This window comes from Uloborus diversus, chromosome 5 (assembly GCF_026930045.1).
Source record: "Uloborus diversus isolate 005 chromosome 5, Udiv.v.3.1, whole genome shotgun sequence".
NCBI lineage: Eukaryota > Metazoa > Arthropoda > Arachnida > Araneae > Uloboridae > Uloborus > Uloborus diversus.
In genome coordinates, this window is record NC_072735.1 from 160,893,349 (window position 1) to 160,913,025 (window position 19,677).

The 19,677-nt window shown below is 31.0% G+C and overlaps 1 protein-coding gene across 1 annotated transcript in view; it reads left to right on the top strand.

Annotated features, from left to right (window-relative positions):
• The window catches only part of LOC129223227 (tyrosine-protein kinase Fer-like), a 34,096-nt gene extending 14,674 nt beyond the window's left edge, over positions 1 to 19,422 (top strand). Inside the window, exons 5-17 of the mRNA XM_054857791.1 lie at positions 1,409 to 1,546; positions 1,639 to 1,761; positions 5,968 to 6,090; positions 7,150 to 7,342; positions 7,429 to 7,518; positions 8,546 to 8,626; positions 9,888 to 10,079; positions 10,502 to 10,678; positions 13,456 to 13,669; positions 16,874 to 16,997; positions 17,077 to 17,228; positions 17,318 to 17,440; positions 19,259 to 19,422. Coding sequence (XP_054713766.1) covers positions 1,409 to 1,546; positions 1,639 to 1,761; positions 5,968 to 6,090; positions 7,150 to 7,342; positions 7,429 to 7,518; positions 8,546 to 8,626; positions 9,888 to 10,079; positions 10,502 to 10,678; positions 13,456 to 13,669; positions 16,874 to 16,997; positions 17,077 to 17,228; positions 17,318 to 17,440; positions 19,259 to 19,422 — 1,894 coding nt within the window. The remainder of the gene's footprint in view (positions 1 to 1,408; positions 1,547 to 1,638; positions 1,762 to 5,967; positions 6,091 to 7,149; positions 7,343 to 7,428; positions 7,519 to 8,545; positions 8,627 to 9,887; positions 10,080 to 10,501; positions 10,679 to 13,455; positions 13,670 to 16,873; positions 16,998 to 17,076; positions 17,229 to 17,317; positions 17,441 to 19,258) is intronic.
• Positions 19,423 to 19,677: the final 255 nt, after the last annotated feature.

A 19,677-nucleotide genomic window follows, 5' to 3' on the forward strand; every position in this document is an offset into this window, starting at 1 on the left:
TGGGTAAAACCGAAACTCATCCGCATAAAATAAAATAAAGGTGTCGAATCTTAAACCACGTAAAACGAGGGTCTACAATATTAGTTTTACTTTTCTATTAATAGTGTTCCCTCCCCTTCCATCTCATTCTTGTACTTAAAACTTTAACCCATGTTCACTTATGGAGCTGCTTCTAAACTTTTTCTAATAAACATCTACAAAGTGGTTAAAAAGTGTGCGAACCCTCCCCCCCCCCCCCCCCCACTTTTTTTTCAACATTATATTAGTCATACATGTATGTTAACTATACCAAATCTGTAACAATCATTCTCACTACCGGATAAAGATAATAAACTGTTTTTGAAGTTTCTCGAACACAGTTTTTAATTCTTAACATTACATATAACAATGGGCCAGATGGATCAGCCTCACACTCTGAATATGACCCGCAAGCAGTAGGTTTTCCACCACTGATCTTTAAGTATGCAGTCGACGCTCGATATAATGACCATCTCCATCCCAGAGAAAAAGGTCTTTATAACGAGTGGTCCTTATAAGAGGTATAATTTTAAAAAATATACACGATCATCATGCATGACCCGCTGTTCCGAAAAAATGGTACTTTTTCAAACATTCTAGTTAAATGCCCAAATTATTTTTATCATAGGAATTTTTTAGAAAAATCGTGTGCAAAATATTATGACAGAATATTAAACAAATTTTAAAGTAGAAAATATAGGGAGGAAAATGTTACACACTTGCAAATCTGCTACTACTACTACTACCACAACATTTTCTGAAGATAAAACCAGACAGATGTTTGCCTTTTTGACAGAAGTGATTTTTGCGAAACATTATTTTCTGTTTCAGATATAGGTGATAAATTGTGTTTTTCTTGCTTTTCAAAGAAGCATTTAAAAGTCCCTCGAGAACCCCAAATTTTAAAAACCACTAGATTCAAACACCAAACTACCAACACATCTGTCAACTCCCTTTTCTTAGGAATCTGGAAATTTCTCGATTTTTCCTCCCATTATTTTTTCTGTGCTAGCAGTGGTGAATGGTAATCCCTCCACCCCTCTCAAAGTTTGATTTGACATTGAAAACTTCAGGCAGATGTCCGTAAACAATAATCAAAGTCATTTCAAGCTACAAATTTGTTTATTGGAAAGAACACCAGAAATAGCGTCCGCTGAATTCGGTCGCTGTATTGGATTAGACGATACGGAAAAGGTCGTTATAATGAAAGCAAATTAACATAGAGTTCATAGGAACAAAGTTGGGACTTTTACCACTGGTCTTTATAATGGGACTGTCTTTATAATGTGTGGTCGTTATAATGAGCGTCGACTGTAGTAAATGAATGTGCATAGCCATTTGTACCTTTACTTGTTATTCCCTTAAAAATAATAAAATATATTACTTGAAGGAAATCTGTTTTGCAAGAATATTTTGAGGTCATTAATCTCACTTCAGAACAGTTTCAAGCTGTGCATACGAGAATGAGTAAAAGCATTGAAGTTATTGACAGTGAAGATGAATACACAGATTTTATATGCAAAAATAGGTAGGTATCTAATTTAAGTTAAGTGTTTTTAGACACATCTACCAATGTTATTTTCTCACATGTATCTCTAACACTTTTATACTCCATTTTAGGTCTGATCCTCTACAGCCAATAGATTTCAAATATGATGTTTCCTTATTAAAAGATATAACTGGACCTCTGCGGCCCAATGAGCTGATAGCTGATGATTTTACAATGGATATTCTTCTTGACAAGTGAGTAAGCTTTGTACAGCATTCGAAGCAACCCCTTTGACATACGAGATGAAGCTGTGGTGTGAGTACCCAATGAACTGGGGGACATTAACTTGTCTTGCATTTCTCGTACTATATTGTTCTTCTCAGAATCTTTACTAATAATAAATCTCAAAGTTTGTCTGGATATCTGTCGAGATGTGTTTCTGTGACACGCATAGCGCCTAAACCGTTCAGCCGATTTGCAGAATTAGTTTGTAGCATAGGGGTGTGCACCTCAAAGGGATTTTTTTTAATTTGATTTTGTTCTTTTTCTATTAAAATTTTAAGAACATTTTACTGAGAAAATTATCATAACGTGGACGAGTAATTTACTAACTTATCATAACGCTGAACCACAATGTGGGCAAACATATGAACATAGCAAATTGGCGATAAATTCATCATCTATTATTTGTAACTGTGCAGGCGAACCAAATGACCTTTTAATTTTCTACTAAGGGCAAAGCTGTGCGGGTACCGCTAATAATTGAATATTTTTGCTTATTTTTTATCAGATGGTTCTTTTTGTGTGTAAAAAAGATGAATTCTTGTATCTACAACATATTTTTTTTCCTACATTACCTCATAAAAATAGCCCATTTACTTCTTACCTCAATGAATTGCTGCATTATATTGGCAAGCTTTGAAGGACTATTCAGTGCTTGATTTGAGTTCTTCCCAAAATGAATTTGTAGTGTTCATTCTTCTGATATTTGAACGTTGGAAAAAAGAATGTTTAAAATAATTATTATGTTATCATATAAATAGAAAATATTATTTCAAGAAAATTTTGATCGAAATTCAGAGCTCTAAGTGAACCATTCAAAAATAATTAAATACAATAGTCTTTTTATATTCAAAAATAAGTTTAAAAACAGCTAAACATAATAGCCCTATGTGCTAATCAACTTATGTTCTAATCTGGGCCAGTTGCTTTCAGGTAATCTATACATATCTTGGTTTTAGTATGATTATAATTTTTATTTAGTATTAGAATTTTTTCTTATATATCTTTATATTATTTCTAATATATCTTTCCTAGGTATATGTGGTGAAACCAGTCATGGTGGGAGGGGGGGGGGTCATTATACACAGTGTACATTAGGCCAATATATATACATTATGTCAGTACACTTACCTTGTACTTCTTTATACTGTACCTAGGGCCGGCTCTAGTAGTTTTGCCGTCCTAGGCGAGGTTGACAAGTGCCACCCCTCCCCCTCCCATTTCTCTTTCTAAAGTAAGTCATTCAAATATAAATCAGTAATAAACAGAGGACACTAAGTGCTAAGAGGCACTTAATAAGATTTTCTCATTTGAAATGGACGTCAATAATTCCATATCTCTCTCTTTCCCAGCAATTTTTTTTTCAATCATATCTAATGTATACATTGTAAATAGAGAGAATGAGTATACTTCTGGTTTTAGAAAGGGGTCAGTCAGTATTCGAAGATACAGCATGTATAATTAGAGGGGTCTGGAGTTTCTCCCTGGGGAAAATTTTGGAAATTCTAGTCCTAAAAACGGAGTTTTAGCCGATCTTTGGTAACATTAAAGGGAGAAAAGTTTTGAGTACCCTCCCAGGAAATTTTTCAAAAATGATGTCTTTAAAACACGATTACTTACCATACTTGTGGCCCTTTGGGAAAATGATATGATTCAGAGATTCTACTTGATCAATATTTCGATTTGATTTACATCTCCCTTACAACATTGCAAATTTGAAGTTCCAAAAACGCAATTGTAGACGATCTTCAGTGATGTCAGGGGAGAAGAGGATACAAGGGCTCTCCACTGGAAACTTCTTGAAATTGAAGTCCTAGAGAGCGTTTTTCAATGATGGTATCGAAAGAGGTTCAGAGATTCCTTCCCCCTAATTTTTCGAAATTGTTGTACTAAAAATTCAATTATCATTATCCTTTTTGTGATATCAGAGATATAAAGTTTGGGGGTCGTTAAAAGATTTTTTTATTTTCTGAGAACAAGAAAAGTGGAATAAATGAAAGTGAAGGGCAAAGAACCAGTAGCGCAGTCAGAAATATCATCTGGAGGGGGTTTTTTGGATCAAAAATACTTTCTGGACAGGTTTTTTTTTAATCAAAAATACCTTCTGAAGGGGGGTTTTTGATCAGAAATACCTACTGAAGGAGATTTTTTGATTAAAAATACATTCTGAAAAGGTTTTTTTTAAATCAAAACAGCCCTTTCATATGCAAAACCTACTGTGTTCGAATTTGCATTTATGTTAAAACCAATGATTCTGGGGGATGTTTTCACCCCTAATTCCCCCCTTCACTGCACCAGTGTGGAGAACCAGTACGCCTGAAATGTGTTTAAATGAAATGTGTGGTGTTATATTTTTCAGCTACATTTTCGTAAAAGTGCTTTATGGAAACTATAAAACGGTGCTGATACTCTTTTATACAGTAATAAGTAAAAGTTAATACTTTTAATCATAAAAATGTATATGAAAATGTGTTTCCCAGAATCTCACAAACGTTGTATGTTGCAAACGGCTCTTTCTACCCGAAATAATAATCCGATTTTTCTTGATTTAGGTCTTATTTGAAAGCCCGCGAAAAATACCCCTCAAGTTGATTTACTTCCTTCGAATTCTAAAAAAACCAAGGCTGTAAAATCAGAAAAAGAGTTATAAGCATTTTTAAGCCTAATGGAACATCCATATCTATTCGGAAATTTATTGTTTGCCAACAAGCTCAGTTTAAATTAACTTGAACAAAGATTTGTTGCCATTTTTTTCTCGACTGTGAACGAATAAAATTCTTGATTTTGCTTTGAGGTAAAAATTTCCCCTTTTGCATATTTTTTGACCTTTTTTTTCCTACTGCCAGCAGAAGATAATCAAGGATTTTAGTTGTATAAATGGAGGGTTGTGTTTAATGTATTCGTGACTTGAAGATTCATCGTTAACAAAATTTAAGAATCATTTTTTTGATGAGAAATTTTACAGTATATTTTTTCTTCTATTATTTAAGCCTAATTGTTAAACACCTGTTACTTGACATAACTTATGTTTTCGAAATAGACCCTGCAAAGCCGGACAACACAACTAGCAGATAAATAAATCAAGTAATTTGCCGCCCTTAAAATTAAAGTGAGTTTCTTGTTAAATTCAAAACTGGGTTTTGCATATCCAAGCACCGGTACACACTTTAAACTATCTTTTTTAACATTAAAGTAGCGCATCTTATGACACTGAAACATGTATTAATATTTTCCAAAGACTTTTAATTCACATAATTTGCTGCCCCTCAAGTTAAACTGAATTTCTAGTTGAATTCCGAACCATGTTTTGCATATTCAAACACTGGTACAAACTCTAAATTATTATTTTTTTAACATTGAGACTGTGTGTACGGCGCTGAAACAAATATTAAAACTTAAAGAAAAAAAATTTAATTTCGAAAGTTGCCGCAGCTAAAATCTGCTGCCCTAGGCGCAGGGCCGGATTTGAAAGTGTGGAGGCCCTGGGGCAACAAAGAAGTGGAGGCCCCTAATCAGGATTCGAAAAAATCATCACATTTTCGAAAATGTCCGATACTTTGATATATATCTGAATATTTTTATATATATGTATATATCCGATATTTTCGACCCGTGAAAGTTAGGATATTTTGTAAAAATTTTACTGTGGGGCCCCTTTGTTGTGGAGGCCCCGGGGCAATAACCCCGCCTACTTTCCCCTAAATCCGGCCCTGCCTAGGCGGCCCCCTGGTTGCCTACCCCAAGAGCCAGGCCTGACTGTACCATACATACTTGCAACGTTAATCTTGCTACTGTAACGTAGATGACGTATTAAGTACTTGTGCTGTATCAGAAGTAAAATTGATTTAATTTTAACTTAAAATTTTTCACATTGCTATTGAGCTAATAGGAGTTTAAGTAGATCATTCGGTTAATGTGAACAGACACATCCCCAGTTAGTTTGGTTTCTGAGGTTCCACTGTGTTTATTAATGTGCTTAGTAAATTTTTAAGCCAATTATTTTTTTAATATTATCTATGCAGAAATACATAGTTGAAAATGGAAAAGATATTACTGCCACTAGTACTCTCATTGAAATGCTAACAAATTCCAATCATGTATATTTTTCAGTGATTCTTTTTAAACTTGATTTGTTTTAAATGTATTTCTTCAATTCATTATTTCTTATTTCATTTCAGAAAAAAAGAACTTGAATCCAAACTTATAAAGTGTGAAAAAGATCTTTTAAAAATGCAAGAGGATTTGCAACAATATGAAGATGAAATCAAGTTATCCCAGTTTGACAACAGAGATTGTTCAAAGTAATTTCTCGATTTTTTAAATGCCCTTCTCCCGCAAAAAAGTTATATTTTGATAACTATTTTCATTACTTGTGAAATTTCATTTGTTTATTTAATACTTATTTTTTTAATCATAATTTACAATATTCAAATATTAGTTAAAATTGTGTTGTTTAGTAAGGTATGCTGGCTAAAGGTGTTTTTAGGATTTGTTTCTTTTTTACCTGGGTAGTGTGTTTTGCTAAAATGTTGTATTCAATTAATTTTTTTTTTATTGATAATTTTTTTAACTACATCAACTTATAGTACACTAAGTTTGAAACTGAATGTCTTTCACAAAGGTTTTAGTTTTTACTATAAAACTACTTTTTCTTCTTTCAAATATGTTTTCAAAACAGAGGTTCTGAATGTTTGAAATTATTCCACATAATCTATATAAAATTTCCATGCACGTGTTATTTTAAGTTCTGTCTTCTAGAGGCTAATTTTAATGAATAAAGGTATAATATTTGTAAATACAACTTCTTTTTATAAACATCTTATTAGATATGTTGTGTTACCATTTTTTTTACATGTTGCAGTTTTAAAATCTTATTATAAATGTTTGTCTTGCTAGTTTCAATGAAAGACTCTAAATAATGTATTTTACACATCATTTTACTAATTATTCTTAATGTATATGCAAAGTCATTCTTTATTTATTTTTTTTTCCAATGCAGTTTTGAAATCTATTCAGAGTATTCTATCAATTTGTTTGATGAGAACTTTAAATAAGTTTAATTTTTGAAAGGGGAAACGAAGTTGTGTGTTGAGAACTCTCAAATGTTTTAAAATCTTTAAATGCTTTAACTCTTGTCCGTGTTTCTAAAACAAACATTATGCTCTCTGGTGTTATTTACTATCATGAAAAGAACATAGTTTTGCATAGAATATTATTGTACAATGTACAAATTAAAAAGCCCAGTTTTGCTTACACTACATCATTTAATGTGTATTTTTTCTTACATTGCTTGAAATGCTTTTGACGATGTGTTTTTGTACTGTTGGGTATGTATCTGACATTTCGTACTTAACTTTTAGCCTGCGAGTAAAGAAAAGGGCCGTAGACATTTTGGTGAAAAATCTGAGTCATTCTCAGTGCATTGAGCATATCTTGCATGTACAGCTTCATTTAGTCAACTTTGCTCTGTCGTGTATAGACAATGACACCTCGCCATCTGAGCTGGAACATAATGACCAAAAGGCTTGCAGTCAGAACAGTTCCAATGAACAAGTAACATAATCCAAATTGTTAATTATTTCATTAAGAATAATATTTCTCTTGTTTTTGTTTTCATCACCCTTTAATTATTTCTTCAGAAAGAAGATTTCAATGTGACATTAAGCAGGAAGTCGAAATTTATTATGGACAAATTGAAGCAACCGTTTTTTACCCTCAAACAAAGGCATGTAAGTATGATTAGTTCAGTTATCTATTGAATGAATTGTTCCTTAGACAAAAGCAGATTCAGCTCTTAGTTTTGGAGGAGCTTAGTATTGAAGTATGATTGCTCAAATCAAGTGAGGTTTTGGCATCGTTAGTGTAATACTTTGGTGCAAATAAGTAATCTGGGATACTCCCCCTGTATTTTTTTTTTTTAAATTCAAGTCCACAAAATGAAGTTTTAGGCTATCTTTGGTCATGTTATGGGAGATTTTGTCTCCTTTACCCACCTTTAGATATGAAAACCAGCTGACAGTAATTGTTAGCTTTGAAGTAAATTAGTTCAATGTTTTCTTTGTCAAACTTAGAACTATGAGAGTAATTTTTAAAAATGTAAAAAAGAAAAAAAAATTCCTAATGTTAAATTTTCAGAATAAAAGACCTATTGACTGATTGCAAAGTATTTTCATGCTTCTCTCCCACCCTCCTCGCCTGATTTTTAGTTTGAAAGCTCTGGTCTCTTTAATTATGCATCAAATCAGACACTATACAAATCAAGTTTTAAAAATTCACCAAAGGAAAAAATTAAAACCTTTCATAATTTCAGCTACTGCTATGCTATTCATTGGGTTGGTCCATTATTTCTCTTGGTAGCTTTAACTATCTGACCATACTAGAGCCTTTGTTTTTCATGCACTAAGACATGTCTTCTTAAAATGTTAATGATCTATTCATCATAAGTCAGCAATTTAAAATGAATAGTACTTATAGATAAGGTTCTATGCTGCCATGGGAAGGTAGAACACAGTATCTGCAAACCTTCAAGTTCTCCCTATTTTTGTTGTTTTTTTACATTGGAGCTCAATACTAAACTTGAAAGAAAATGGTTGAGGGTGCCATTTTCAAGTTTTTACCCTGACTCAGAAAATTTGTAGCTCTGGCACTGGGCTTGAACATCATAATCGTTTTGAATAATTGGTTTGAACTTTTCTTGCTCCTTAAATATTAAAATGTATGTATAATTTTTGCAACTAACATATTTTTTCTTTTAAGGTTTCTGCCTGCCCTCCATCTCCACCAAATAAAGATTTTCTCGATAATGTTGTTGAGACTGAAAGAGTAACATTCAAGAAGGTATGACTTTCAGTTTATGTTTTATATTTATTGAAATGTTGCAAAATTTATCATTATTAAGTAATTGAGCGTATCTAATTTCCTGCTTGGTAAAATCAAACATAATGATCTTTTTCTCTTTGGGAAATATTTTCCCCTTTATTTAGATTTTTTGGGAAATGCATTTTCAAATTCTTGATCAGAAAATTTGGTTTTTTAGTTTTCAATCAAAATATTTTCTTGTATTTAAATTGCATTGACTGAGTATTTTATGTATTAATGCATATCAATGAAGCATAAATGCACTATTAAGCACAGTTGGCAGGAAATTTTACTTTGGGTCTTGAAAATTAGAATTTTGTCATAAATATTATTTGAAATATGTATCTCTTTTTTTAATTGAAAACATCACTGTCCTTTTTCTTGAATCACTTTGTTCATTTCAAATTTTACTTTTGCAGTTTAATAAATATAAAAAACTTTTATGTGAAAAATTTGTTTATGTAAGAAGTTAATTTTTCCTCTTTCTTATTAATGTGGAAAATAAAGTTTATCCTTGTTTAGCTTTAAAGACTTTCCTTGAAAATTTTATTCTTTTTACTTTTCCCCTTTCTCAATCAGGTAATACATGCTTGACTTCCAATAGAGGTATATTACTGGTGATATTTTTATTATATTTTGTTAGATATAGCCCCATTTGTTTTGGCAACGAGCTTTAACTTTTCAGTTTTAAAATGTCATCCTTCAATTCTTAAAAGTAATCAAAGTACATTTAAAGCCCTATAGATCACCCCCCCCCCCTCTCCTTCTCTTTTCTCCCATTTCAGAATACTTTTAAACTGCTGATGCATGAAGTCCCATTGTGTAGATATGATGTTATTTTAACGTCTGAATTGAACTGTTCATTTCAATATAACGTCAAAAGTTGTTTCATCTTTTTTATAACTCTTTAGAAAATTTACTTGAAAATAGTTACAGTGAAAACTTGAAAATAGTTCTCTCTTTAACAACACTTCAGTTAGCAACAATTTTCATTTAAATATGATTTTTCAATGCACAAGCTGTTGTAATTTGTCATTTTGATCTCGAGTAACAGAAAAGTGGCAAAGTGGTTATTCCTTTAAGCGGTCTTACTGTACATATATATTTAAATAAATTAACCCATTCATATAGAAAGAGAGCAAAAGAAATAGAATTCAATAATACCAGATATAATTATGTGTATTGATAATTGGGTATTGGTTTTTTTGTTCCGTGATTCATAAATTATTTTTATTTTTAGGAAATTAAAGATACCAGTTATCAAAATGAAGATTGGTTCCATGGTGTATTACCCAGAGAGGAAGTTGTACGTCTTTTAGTGAATGATGGTGATTTTCTTCTGCGAGAAACAGTTAGATATGAAAAAAAGCAACTAGTTTTATCCGTTTGTTCACAAGGATATAAACATTTTATAGTTCATATGACCAGTGATGTGAGTTTCGTATATAATTGTAATATTTTTTTAAATGAAATCTTAAAAGAATTTATTATGCATATTATCGACTTTTTATTTAGTATCTAAGTTGCAACAGAAGCCATTGTAAATCCTTTTTGTTGCTTAAAGTTTCATTCAAAGTATATTTTGTTGTATTATAAGTAAAGGATAGATTAATCACCAAGATTTTGTGAGCTAATATTTCCTAATCCCCACTTCTTTTGCATATTTAAGAATTTATTATACTTTTTTAAATATTGCTTGAGATTTTTATACTTGCTTCAGTTTTTCTGAAAAAAAACATGTGATGAAATCAAAAACTTAATGTCTTTTTAAACATAACAAAACTGCCTTACCTTTTGTTTATTCTCTCTCTCTTTTTAAGTATGATGGTAAATTACTTCTTTTCTTTTCATTAGAAAAAGTACAGATTTGAAGGCCCAAATTTTGACACTATTCAAGAGCTCATAATGCATCAGTTTCAGTCAGGGCAGCCTGTAACCATGAAATCTGGAGCTATATTAAAGAGGCCAATAGCTCGGGAGAGATGGGAACTGAATAACGATGATGTTGAATTAATTGAAAAAATTGGCTCTGTAAGTCTCTAAATTCACTTATGCCTGTTCAGTAAAGTCTGTTTTGATTAATTCATCAGAATTGCTATAACATATGTTGATAAATCTAGCATCTTGATTTAACAGTTTTCAATAATTGTGAATATTTATTTACTGTATATGATTTTAAGTTTTATGTCTAAAAAATATTCCTGAAGCATATGACATTTGTAGGAAAATATGTATGATTGAACTAGACCTGATACTATTTTAGAAGAGGCATACTCTGAACGAAATATGGTGTCCTGACAAAGTCAAAAAGATTATGATTTTTAGACTTTCTACTGTATGAGCAAATAATATGTTTTTTTCTTTGTATTTTACAATTCTGTAGCATGGGATAAATGTAAATTAAAAATACGTTCCGTTTTGAGATAGCTAGACCCTATGGTGGTTCAAAAATACATGTAAAAAAAAAGTTTCTTCTAGATAACGGACACCCCTCAGTATTTTTACACTGGAAGAATTTTAGCTTCCTATTTCAACTTAAAGAGGGTGATTAATCCCCTCCCCCAAACTTCATAAGTATAGGGAGGGTTGGTTTAAAAAATACATTAAACTGAAAAAACAATGCTACATATTATAATATACACGAGAAATATGCATATACATTGAAATAAAGTAATTATTTACAAAAAAAAAACTGGGGAAATGAAAATGTTTCTAAATTTGTGACATTTTCTCTGTTACAGCTAATGTTAAAATAAGGAGCCATTGAGCACCCTCTTAAAATTTGAGTAACAAACTAAAATTTTCACAGTATAGCACTATTAGTAAGTCTAAAAAAATAGGGGGTGTCCCGGACTCGAACTGAAAAAAACGTTTTTTTTTTTTTTTTTTTTTTTTTTGAACCACCCTACTCTCCCCACACACTGCTGAGGAATGCTGAAATGTCCCATTTTCTGAATTGGCAGAATGGAACACTCGGAATGTTTCAATGGAAAGTTGTTGGGTGGAATTATTTAAGCATTTTAATATCAGTTCATACAAACTTTTTCTGTGAAAACAACTGATGTTTTCCCTATGGAAATGCACTCATAAAATGGTTTTATCGCTTAAAATGTCAACTTGCACAATTGCCTGTTGCAGTCCCTGAATCATCGTTGATTGTAAGAGTGCATTGTAGGAAATTTTACTGAAAATGTCATTCTTATTTAAAATTAGTACCAAATATTCTTGAATAAACTTGCAAACTAAAAAGTATAATAATACAATTATTCTTTTACTTTAACCCTTTCCGGCGCGGTGGTCACAAAAAAGGACACCAATTTTAAAAAATTCTTTGAAAAAAAGTTTTTTCTCTAAAATTCCAAAAATCATTGCATTAGTTGCTTATATTTCTCTTTAATGCACACAGATGGCAGCACTATTAAATATGACTTTTTTTGTTGGCTTAATTTCTTGTTTAAAATACCTTGATTTTCAAGCTCAAATACAATATTTTTTTCAAGATTTTAAAATTTACACAAACTAAATTAGTCAACCATTTTCCCTCAGGAATCTTGAGCTAATCAATCATAATTTTGCAAAAGATTCGAGTTCATTTTTGAATGCATAAACAAAGTTTCTTTCCAGATGTCCCCAAATGTGGACACCGCCCTTCTAGAGCATTGATCTCACTGTTGTGGGTGAAAGATGAAATTTGATACATTTCAGAGATGGGGGACCCAAAAGAATAGTTTTCAACGGGCTTTTGTTTATTTATTTTGGGTTCTTTACCCAGAACAGGTGAATTTGAAGTCCCATGACTACACATATTTCAGATCTGCTTTTCCTACCAGACAGTTGTATATTTTTTTTATTATTCTCAGCTTTGATATTATTTTTTCTCAAAATGGTATTATATAGTAGTATTTTTTCATTCAATATTTTATAGCAAAAAGAATGCACATAAAGCAAGAACAATGTGCCAAAAATATTTTTAACATTTTAAGTTGTTTATTTAGATAATTTTATATAATCTATATAAACTTTCTTCAATTTTACTTCACCTTTATCTTGGAATTTTTATAGTAAAAATATTGAATTTTAAGTTCTAAATGTTCTTAAAGGCATAAATTAGTGAAATAATTAGTAAAAATGTTTAAGAGCTTAAAATATTTGAAATTACTCCAATTATCATACGAGGTAAACATAACCTCTTCAGAAAACAATTTCAGCTCTAGGAGGGCGGTGGTCACAAATGGGGACACCACCCCCCAGCTAGAGGGGGTGAATTTTAAAAAATTTTGACTGTGAAATCTATGTCCAGATAACCAATTTATCCCATCCATTGTGTTTTTTTATTATATTTCTAAAATTTTAATGACCCGTGCCTGTAAGGGTTAAGAGTTCATTTCTGCTCTAAAATAATTACAAACTAAAAAATTTGCTGCTTTGTAATTTTGTTTATTTATTTATTTATTTTTTAACACACATGTTGCCTAAAATTATTAAATTTACTGTTTTGAGGGGAAAAACAAATAGTCACCTTAGGTAAAAGGCACTAAGTTACAAAAACAAAGTTAGCCAGAAGGTGAATTCAAAAGTTTTTCTTTTTGTGATGATTTGTACTTTACTGAATTGTCATCTGTGGGCTCAAAAAATGAAAATTTGTTTGACAAAATCTTTACCTCCCAGGTACAAAATTACCTATATATTTTTTAATTTATTCATTTATTTATTTATTTATTTTTTCTTTCAATGCAAGTAAGCATAAATCTGGCAAGAGATATTAGTCAAAAAATCATCACAACATTTTTGTAATGGTTATTTTACAGGGTAATTTTGGCGATGTGTACAGAGCTCAACTTGAAAATTACAGAGAAGAAGTGGCTGTAAAAACTTGTCATGTTAATTTGCCTGATGCTCAGAAACGAAACTTTTTGCAAGAAGGTAGAATTCTGATGGATTATAATCACCCGAACATTGTTAAGTTTATTGGAATCTGTGTACAAAAACATCCTATCATGATAGTAATGGAGCTTGTCCCAGGTATTTAAAAATTCTGTTATATTTTTCTGATTTTATAGTTGTTTTTAAATCTAAAATTATAATTATTTTTGTTGATTTTTTTTATCAATTGTAGAAGTATGGAAGTGTGATATTAATTTCTAAAAAGCCATTTTTTGAAACTCAGCGTTTTCCATTTGTTATGATTTATGTACTTTTTAATATTTCTTATTACTTATAAGTAATGATAGTAAAGTAAAGTGTAAGGCCCAAATTGAAGTGAACTTGACTGTAATTTTACATTTTTACATTTCATTGTTTAAAGTGTGTTTTTGTTGCATAGTAAAACATCAATTTAAAGTTCTGAACTAGTAACAAAAACTGAACAATTTTTAAATTGATGTGTTAAACTTTGTATTAAAATTTGGAAAAATTTATCAAAGCATTGTTTTTAAAATACAGGGTGTCCGAAAAGTCCTTGGCACATTTACAAAAATCACAGAAAAACAATAAATTGTCGTATGAATATGCAGTTTGCACTATAATACCAGGGGTCTGTCCAGGATTTTTCACAGGGTCCGTTTTTTGTGAAAAATCAAATAATTTTGTGAAAAAAGAATTAATTTTGTGAAAAATCAAAAAATTTTGCAAAAAAAAATAAAAAAAAATTTGTTAAAACGAAATTTTAGAATTTAGAGATAGCACAAACTGCATCAATTAAACTTAAAGTTGAGTGTTTTCCTCTTCTATGGCGAGAAAATCATTCTGGATTTTTTTTCCTGATATTTGGCAGGGGCGGGGGGGGGGGGGGGGGGGGCATCGCTCTTTCAAGTATCAGTATTTATCTACCATTCTGCATTATGTTAAATTTTATACTAGATATATTTCTGTACAATATTTAAAATAATTGTAACAAAAATATAAATAAATAAAACAAAATTCAGAAAAGGGTTCAGCATTCAACTTTTTGACCCAAGACACTCTTAAAAAGCACAAAATTTCGTTTAAAACTTATAAATTCCGTGATTTTAACAAAAATAAAAAGATATTTCAATTGTTTACCTCTTAACAAAGCGTAATAATTATCAAAAATTCGAAAAATCGGATTCCCATAGCGGATGCAAAGAGATCGCAATTCTCAAAGTGAAGGCACCAAAAGTATAAAAACGGCTTGTAAAAGAAATATTTTTGATAAAATTATTTTAAAATTGCATTTTAGAGTCCTATGATAACATATCATTAATATCTGTGAACACAGTTGACCCCCCCCCCCCCCAAAAAAAAAATAATAATAAAATAAAATAAACCATCTATTCAGCATTTTAATTTTTGACTCATAACAGAAAATGGAATTTTGCTTTAAAAACTTGAAATGAGAGTTCTAACAGAAATAAAGAGACTTTTCATTTATTTGAATCTTAATAAAGCGAAGTTAGCTTGAAAAAAGAACAAAATATGATTCTCATATCGGATGTTAAAAGATTGCATTTTTCAAAATGTAGACATCTAAAGAAAAAAAAAAGGTAATTAAAAGAGTTTATTTAAAGTTAATCATCCTTGTTAGCATCGAAAAATCAAAATCCATATAATTTTCTCCCAAAATAACAAACATCGCACCGCACCGTAAAAACACAAATATTGACTAGCCGACAAAATGATGAGAATATTTTCTAATCAAGTCATTATAAAGGTTCATCGCCAGACGCTAAGTGGTGATAGTTTTGAAGTTGGTAACCCTATCTGAAGCGATCATATTTTTTCCTCACCCTTACTATCCCTTTGCAGTTCTAAGTTCATTTCGCAGATATATATTATTATTGTTTATTAAATCATGAGCGGGGGGGGGGGGGGGGAGTGCTTACCAATGCCTTTTCAGAAAAATTTACAACAACACCGCTGCTAATTAGCTATGATAAAACAAACAACCATTATATTTATTTGGCAGTAGCAATTATTTATCGCTTGCAGGAGCATCGCAAGAGTGCAGATTTTTTCTTTCTTTTTTTTTTTCAAAATTAGCCGATCTTGTATAAGCTGGTCCCTCTAATTTGACTTAAAAAAAGGTTCCAAAAATGATCGGTTTACACACAGAAATATGCATTATTTTGCTTTCAAATTTGCTCTTTCAATAAACAATTTGTGACAGATCCGATCTTGTTTATCAGAATTTTGTGAAGGGTCCGTTTTGTTTGATCGGGATTTTGTGAAAGGTCCGTTTTGTTTGATCGGATTTTTGTGAAGGGTCCGTTAACGGACCCAAATATCTTCTGGCCAGACCCCTGAATACTTTACAAGTTTAAGAGTTTTTTTTATGACATCATAAAAAATGTAATAATAAATATTTAGTTATAAATATTTAATAATGAATACTACTGCAGTTTAGATATTTTTCATATTTCTTTATTTTTGCTCTTCATACATTGCTAGAGCACTTTCAATGACCTCAAAAATAGCTTACTAACAGTAACTTCAGAATTACTGAATGCTTAACTATGTACAGCAATGTCAACCTTTTTTTGTGTAAAATACATTTTATTATTACATTTTTTTTTTTTTTTTTTTTTTGATGTCATTAAAAAAAACTCTCAAACTTGTAAAGTATTGTGGGCCAAACTGCATATTCATACGACAATTTATTTCTTTTCTATGATTTTTTAAAATATGTAAAGGATTTTTCGGACACCCTGTATAATAAATATTGTATAATTTTGAAAAATTACTGGAAGAAAATGTTGTAGATCACATTTCTTTGTCTATAATACTTAAGAGCTGTGTTGATTTTCCATTTAAAAGTTAACATTTGCTTAAGGTCATTTTTAAAGAAATTCTTTCATGTATTGTTTTATTTTTAAACACTTCAGATTTTCTCTTTTTCTGCAAGCCTCATATTAAGGGAGGTAAAGATTTTGTAAAAAGTTTTGTGACATTTTGGAGTTGTTTGTACTGTTGAAATTTTTTTCAAAGGGGGAAAAAAAGAAAAAAAAAGAAAATTAATTTTTTTTAAAAGGCTTTGAAAATTTAATTAATTTTGGAAAAATTATTATTAATAGCATTTGTTAGTATTTTTGGCATTGCTATTATGATTAAGTAAATTAAGTTTGTTTTTACTCTTAATTTGTGCATTCATATTAAATTTGATTTTGTTCAAAAGTGGAAAGCATTTGTAAAGTGATCTTTTATTTATTTTCCATGTTTAAAAACTACTTGTGACAATATAACCTTTCTAATATCGTTGCATTTATGTAGGTGGATCACTTTTAAATTTTCTTCAAAAGCACAATGAAAGTTTAACACTGAATCAGTTACTTTCGTTCTGCATTGATGCAGCTGCTGGCATGGAATACTTAGAGAGCAAAAATTGCATTCATAGGTATGAAGATAACTAAATGAACTTATTGAGATTTTTTAATTACTTCCTATACTTGATATCTGTTTCTTCTTCTCAATAGGGATTTAGCAGCTCGAAATTGTTTAGTCGATGTAAATAATATTGTAAAAATATCAGACTTTGGAATGTCCAGGAAAACTATTGAATATGTTGTGACTGATGGAATGAAACAAATACCCATTAAATGGACTGCTCCTGAGGCTTTAAATTATGGTAATGCGAATATTCATGTTTGAAAAAGGAATTTACAATCAATTAAATTGATAAAGCTCTTATTTCCAGTTTTTTTTTTCTTTTTTCAGGCATTTATACTACTCTTTGTGATGTTTGGAGTTATGGAATTCTTATGTGGGAAATATTTTCTCTTGGAAGTGTACCATACCTCGGTTTATCAAATAACAAGGCAACTGAAATGGTCGAAAATGGTAAATCTAACGTTTATGCTTCAAAAATGTTTTATTAAATTATTAAAATATTTTCTTTGGTTTTAGCTTATTAGCATGATAAACTGAATATATAAATGCAGTAATCTGTATTAACTAAGTTAGAAATGTAATTTTCAAACTTTATTATGAATTTCTCTGAATTTCTACATTTTGTTTCAATGCAGTAGACCCTTGTTTGTCCTCATATCTGAATAATTCAGGGCAAATTTAGAGTCATTTTTCAATAATATGTTTGTCTGTATTACCTTAAACTATAATAGCAAAAAAAAAACTTAAAAACGTGCACACCAACCTACTTTAATAATTTTTAATGTTTTGTGAAAAATTCTGCACGTTTTTTTTTTTTTTTTTTTGAGCAATCACGATTGCTTATTGTTCTCACTTGACTGTTTTTGGCGTCCTATCATTTTATTTTCCCACCGAAACCCTCCGCACCATCACCATCGACCGGCTCCTCACGATGCTGCTCCTATGGCGAAAGCTGTCTCAAGGTTGCATCCATATTGTACATACACGTGCATACATACACAACTACACACACACACACCCAAACACATACACACACAACTACCCACACATTCATGCCTGCACACAGACATAAACACGTATGCCTACACACATATACGCATACCCCCCCACACACATTCATACACACAACTACCCACACACTTATGCCAGCACACAGACACAAACACACATGCCTACACACTCATACACATACCCCCTACACACAAACACACATACCCCCACACACAAACACAAACGCCCACATACACACACTCTTGATTGCGAAAAACATAATTTGAATTCAAGATGTCAAAATTCAAATTAATCATAATTTTTTTTTTTTTTTTTTTTTGTAATTAGCACCAATGAATCTTCTTGTTTAAGTGCAGTAGACCCTCGTGTTTTGCATGTTTATTTTACACAGATTTGGTTGTACATGGTTTAAGATTTGAGGTCTTTGTTTTGTGCGTATGAGTTTTGATTTTATGCAGATGCAACATTGCAAACACAGAAAATTTTCCTCCTTCAGAATCCAAACTTCTGAGATTTGTTGACAGCATTCAATGAACTCTATTTTGGCCTGCTAATAAGCAAGCTTGGATCACTGAAAGCTTTTTTTTAAATTTATTCATTTATTTTTATTGCTTCCAGAACTCCAGAAGAGCTTTTAGAAGTGTGGTAAGAGAACAACTGACGTCAATGACACAATTGAAAAATTCACATTGAAAGTTTTCAGACATTTTTTGGCAATAGCAAATTATCTTTCTAATTTATTAGTGAGGGAAGGTCGCATTATGGAAGTGACGTTCGAAATCAATAATGTGTTAATGCCTTATAAAGATTTACAGTGAAAAATGATAAATGACTGCCAACAGATAATCATAACCAACTATTTTTATAAACATTAAATTTACTCAGGTTTTCTTTATTATGCGTGTCAAAATAATTACATATTCAGTTTATTATGTATTTATCTATCAAGAGACTGAAGAGTGTTTTTCAATCTCTGTAACCGAACCTCTATTTTTACACTAATATCAGGTCTTAATTTCATAATTTTGATTTACGCAGCATTTTCATAGAACGCAACACCATGTAAAACAAGGGTCTGCTGTGTTTGTGTTGATTATTAGAACCCATACTACGCAGATTATCTAGATTTTCGATGATCTGTATTGATTTTGATCCCAGTTAGCCTGGATAAACAAAGATGTACTGTGCTTGCAAAATTGAACTCTGAAATATGGATCCAACCCTTATTTACATTTAAAATTGGATGAATTTTTACAGGATATCGTTTACAGCCACCTGACAACACGCCCCCTGAAATATACGAAATTATGCGAAAGTGCTGGGAATACGACCCTCAAAAGCGACCTCATTTCGGCGAAATACATTCCTCCCTGAACATATTTGCTGGCTCAACTTTGATGGAAGATACAGTGGAGTTATAAACGAAGCCCACCTTCTTTTGAATCCGACTGCAAGTGACTTCTTTACAGAAAACTTTTTTGAGCTTTGAGCTGGAGAGTGGTTACAAATGTCTTGGGGAAAAAAATCATGAGCTGATGGATTAGTCATTAATGTCATGAATCATATCTGGTCATGAATATTATTATTTGAAGTAAATCACATGTTATACATTTTCTTATCCATCACTAAACCAATTTAAGCTAATTAAGTCATCAAAATATTATAAATTGATGATT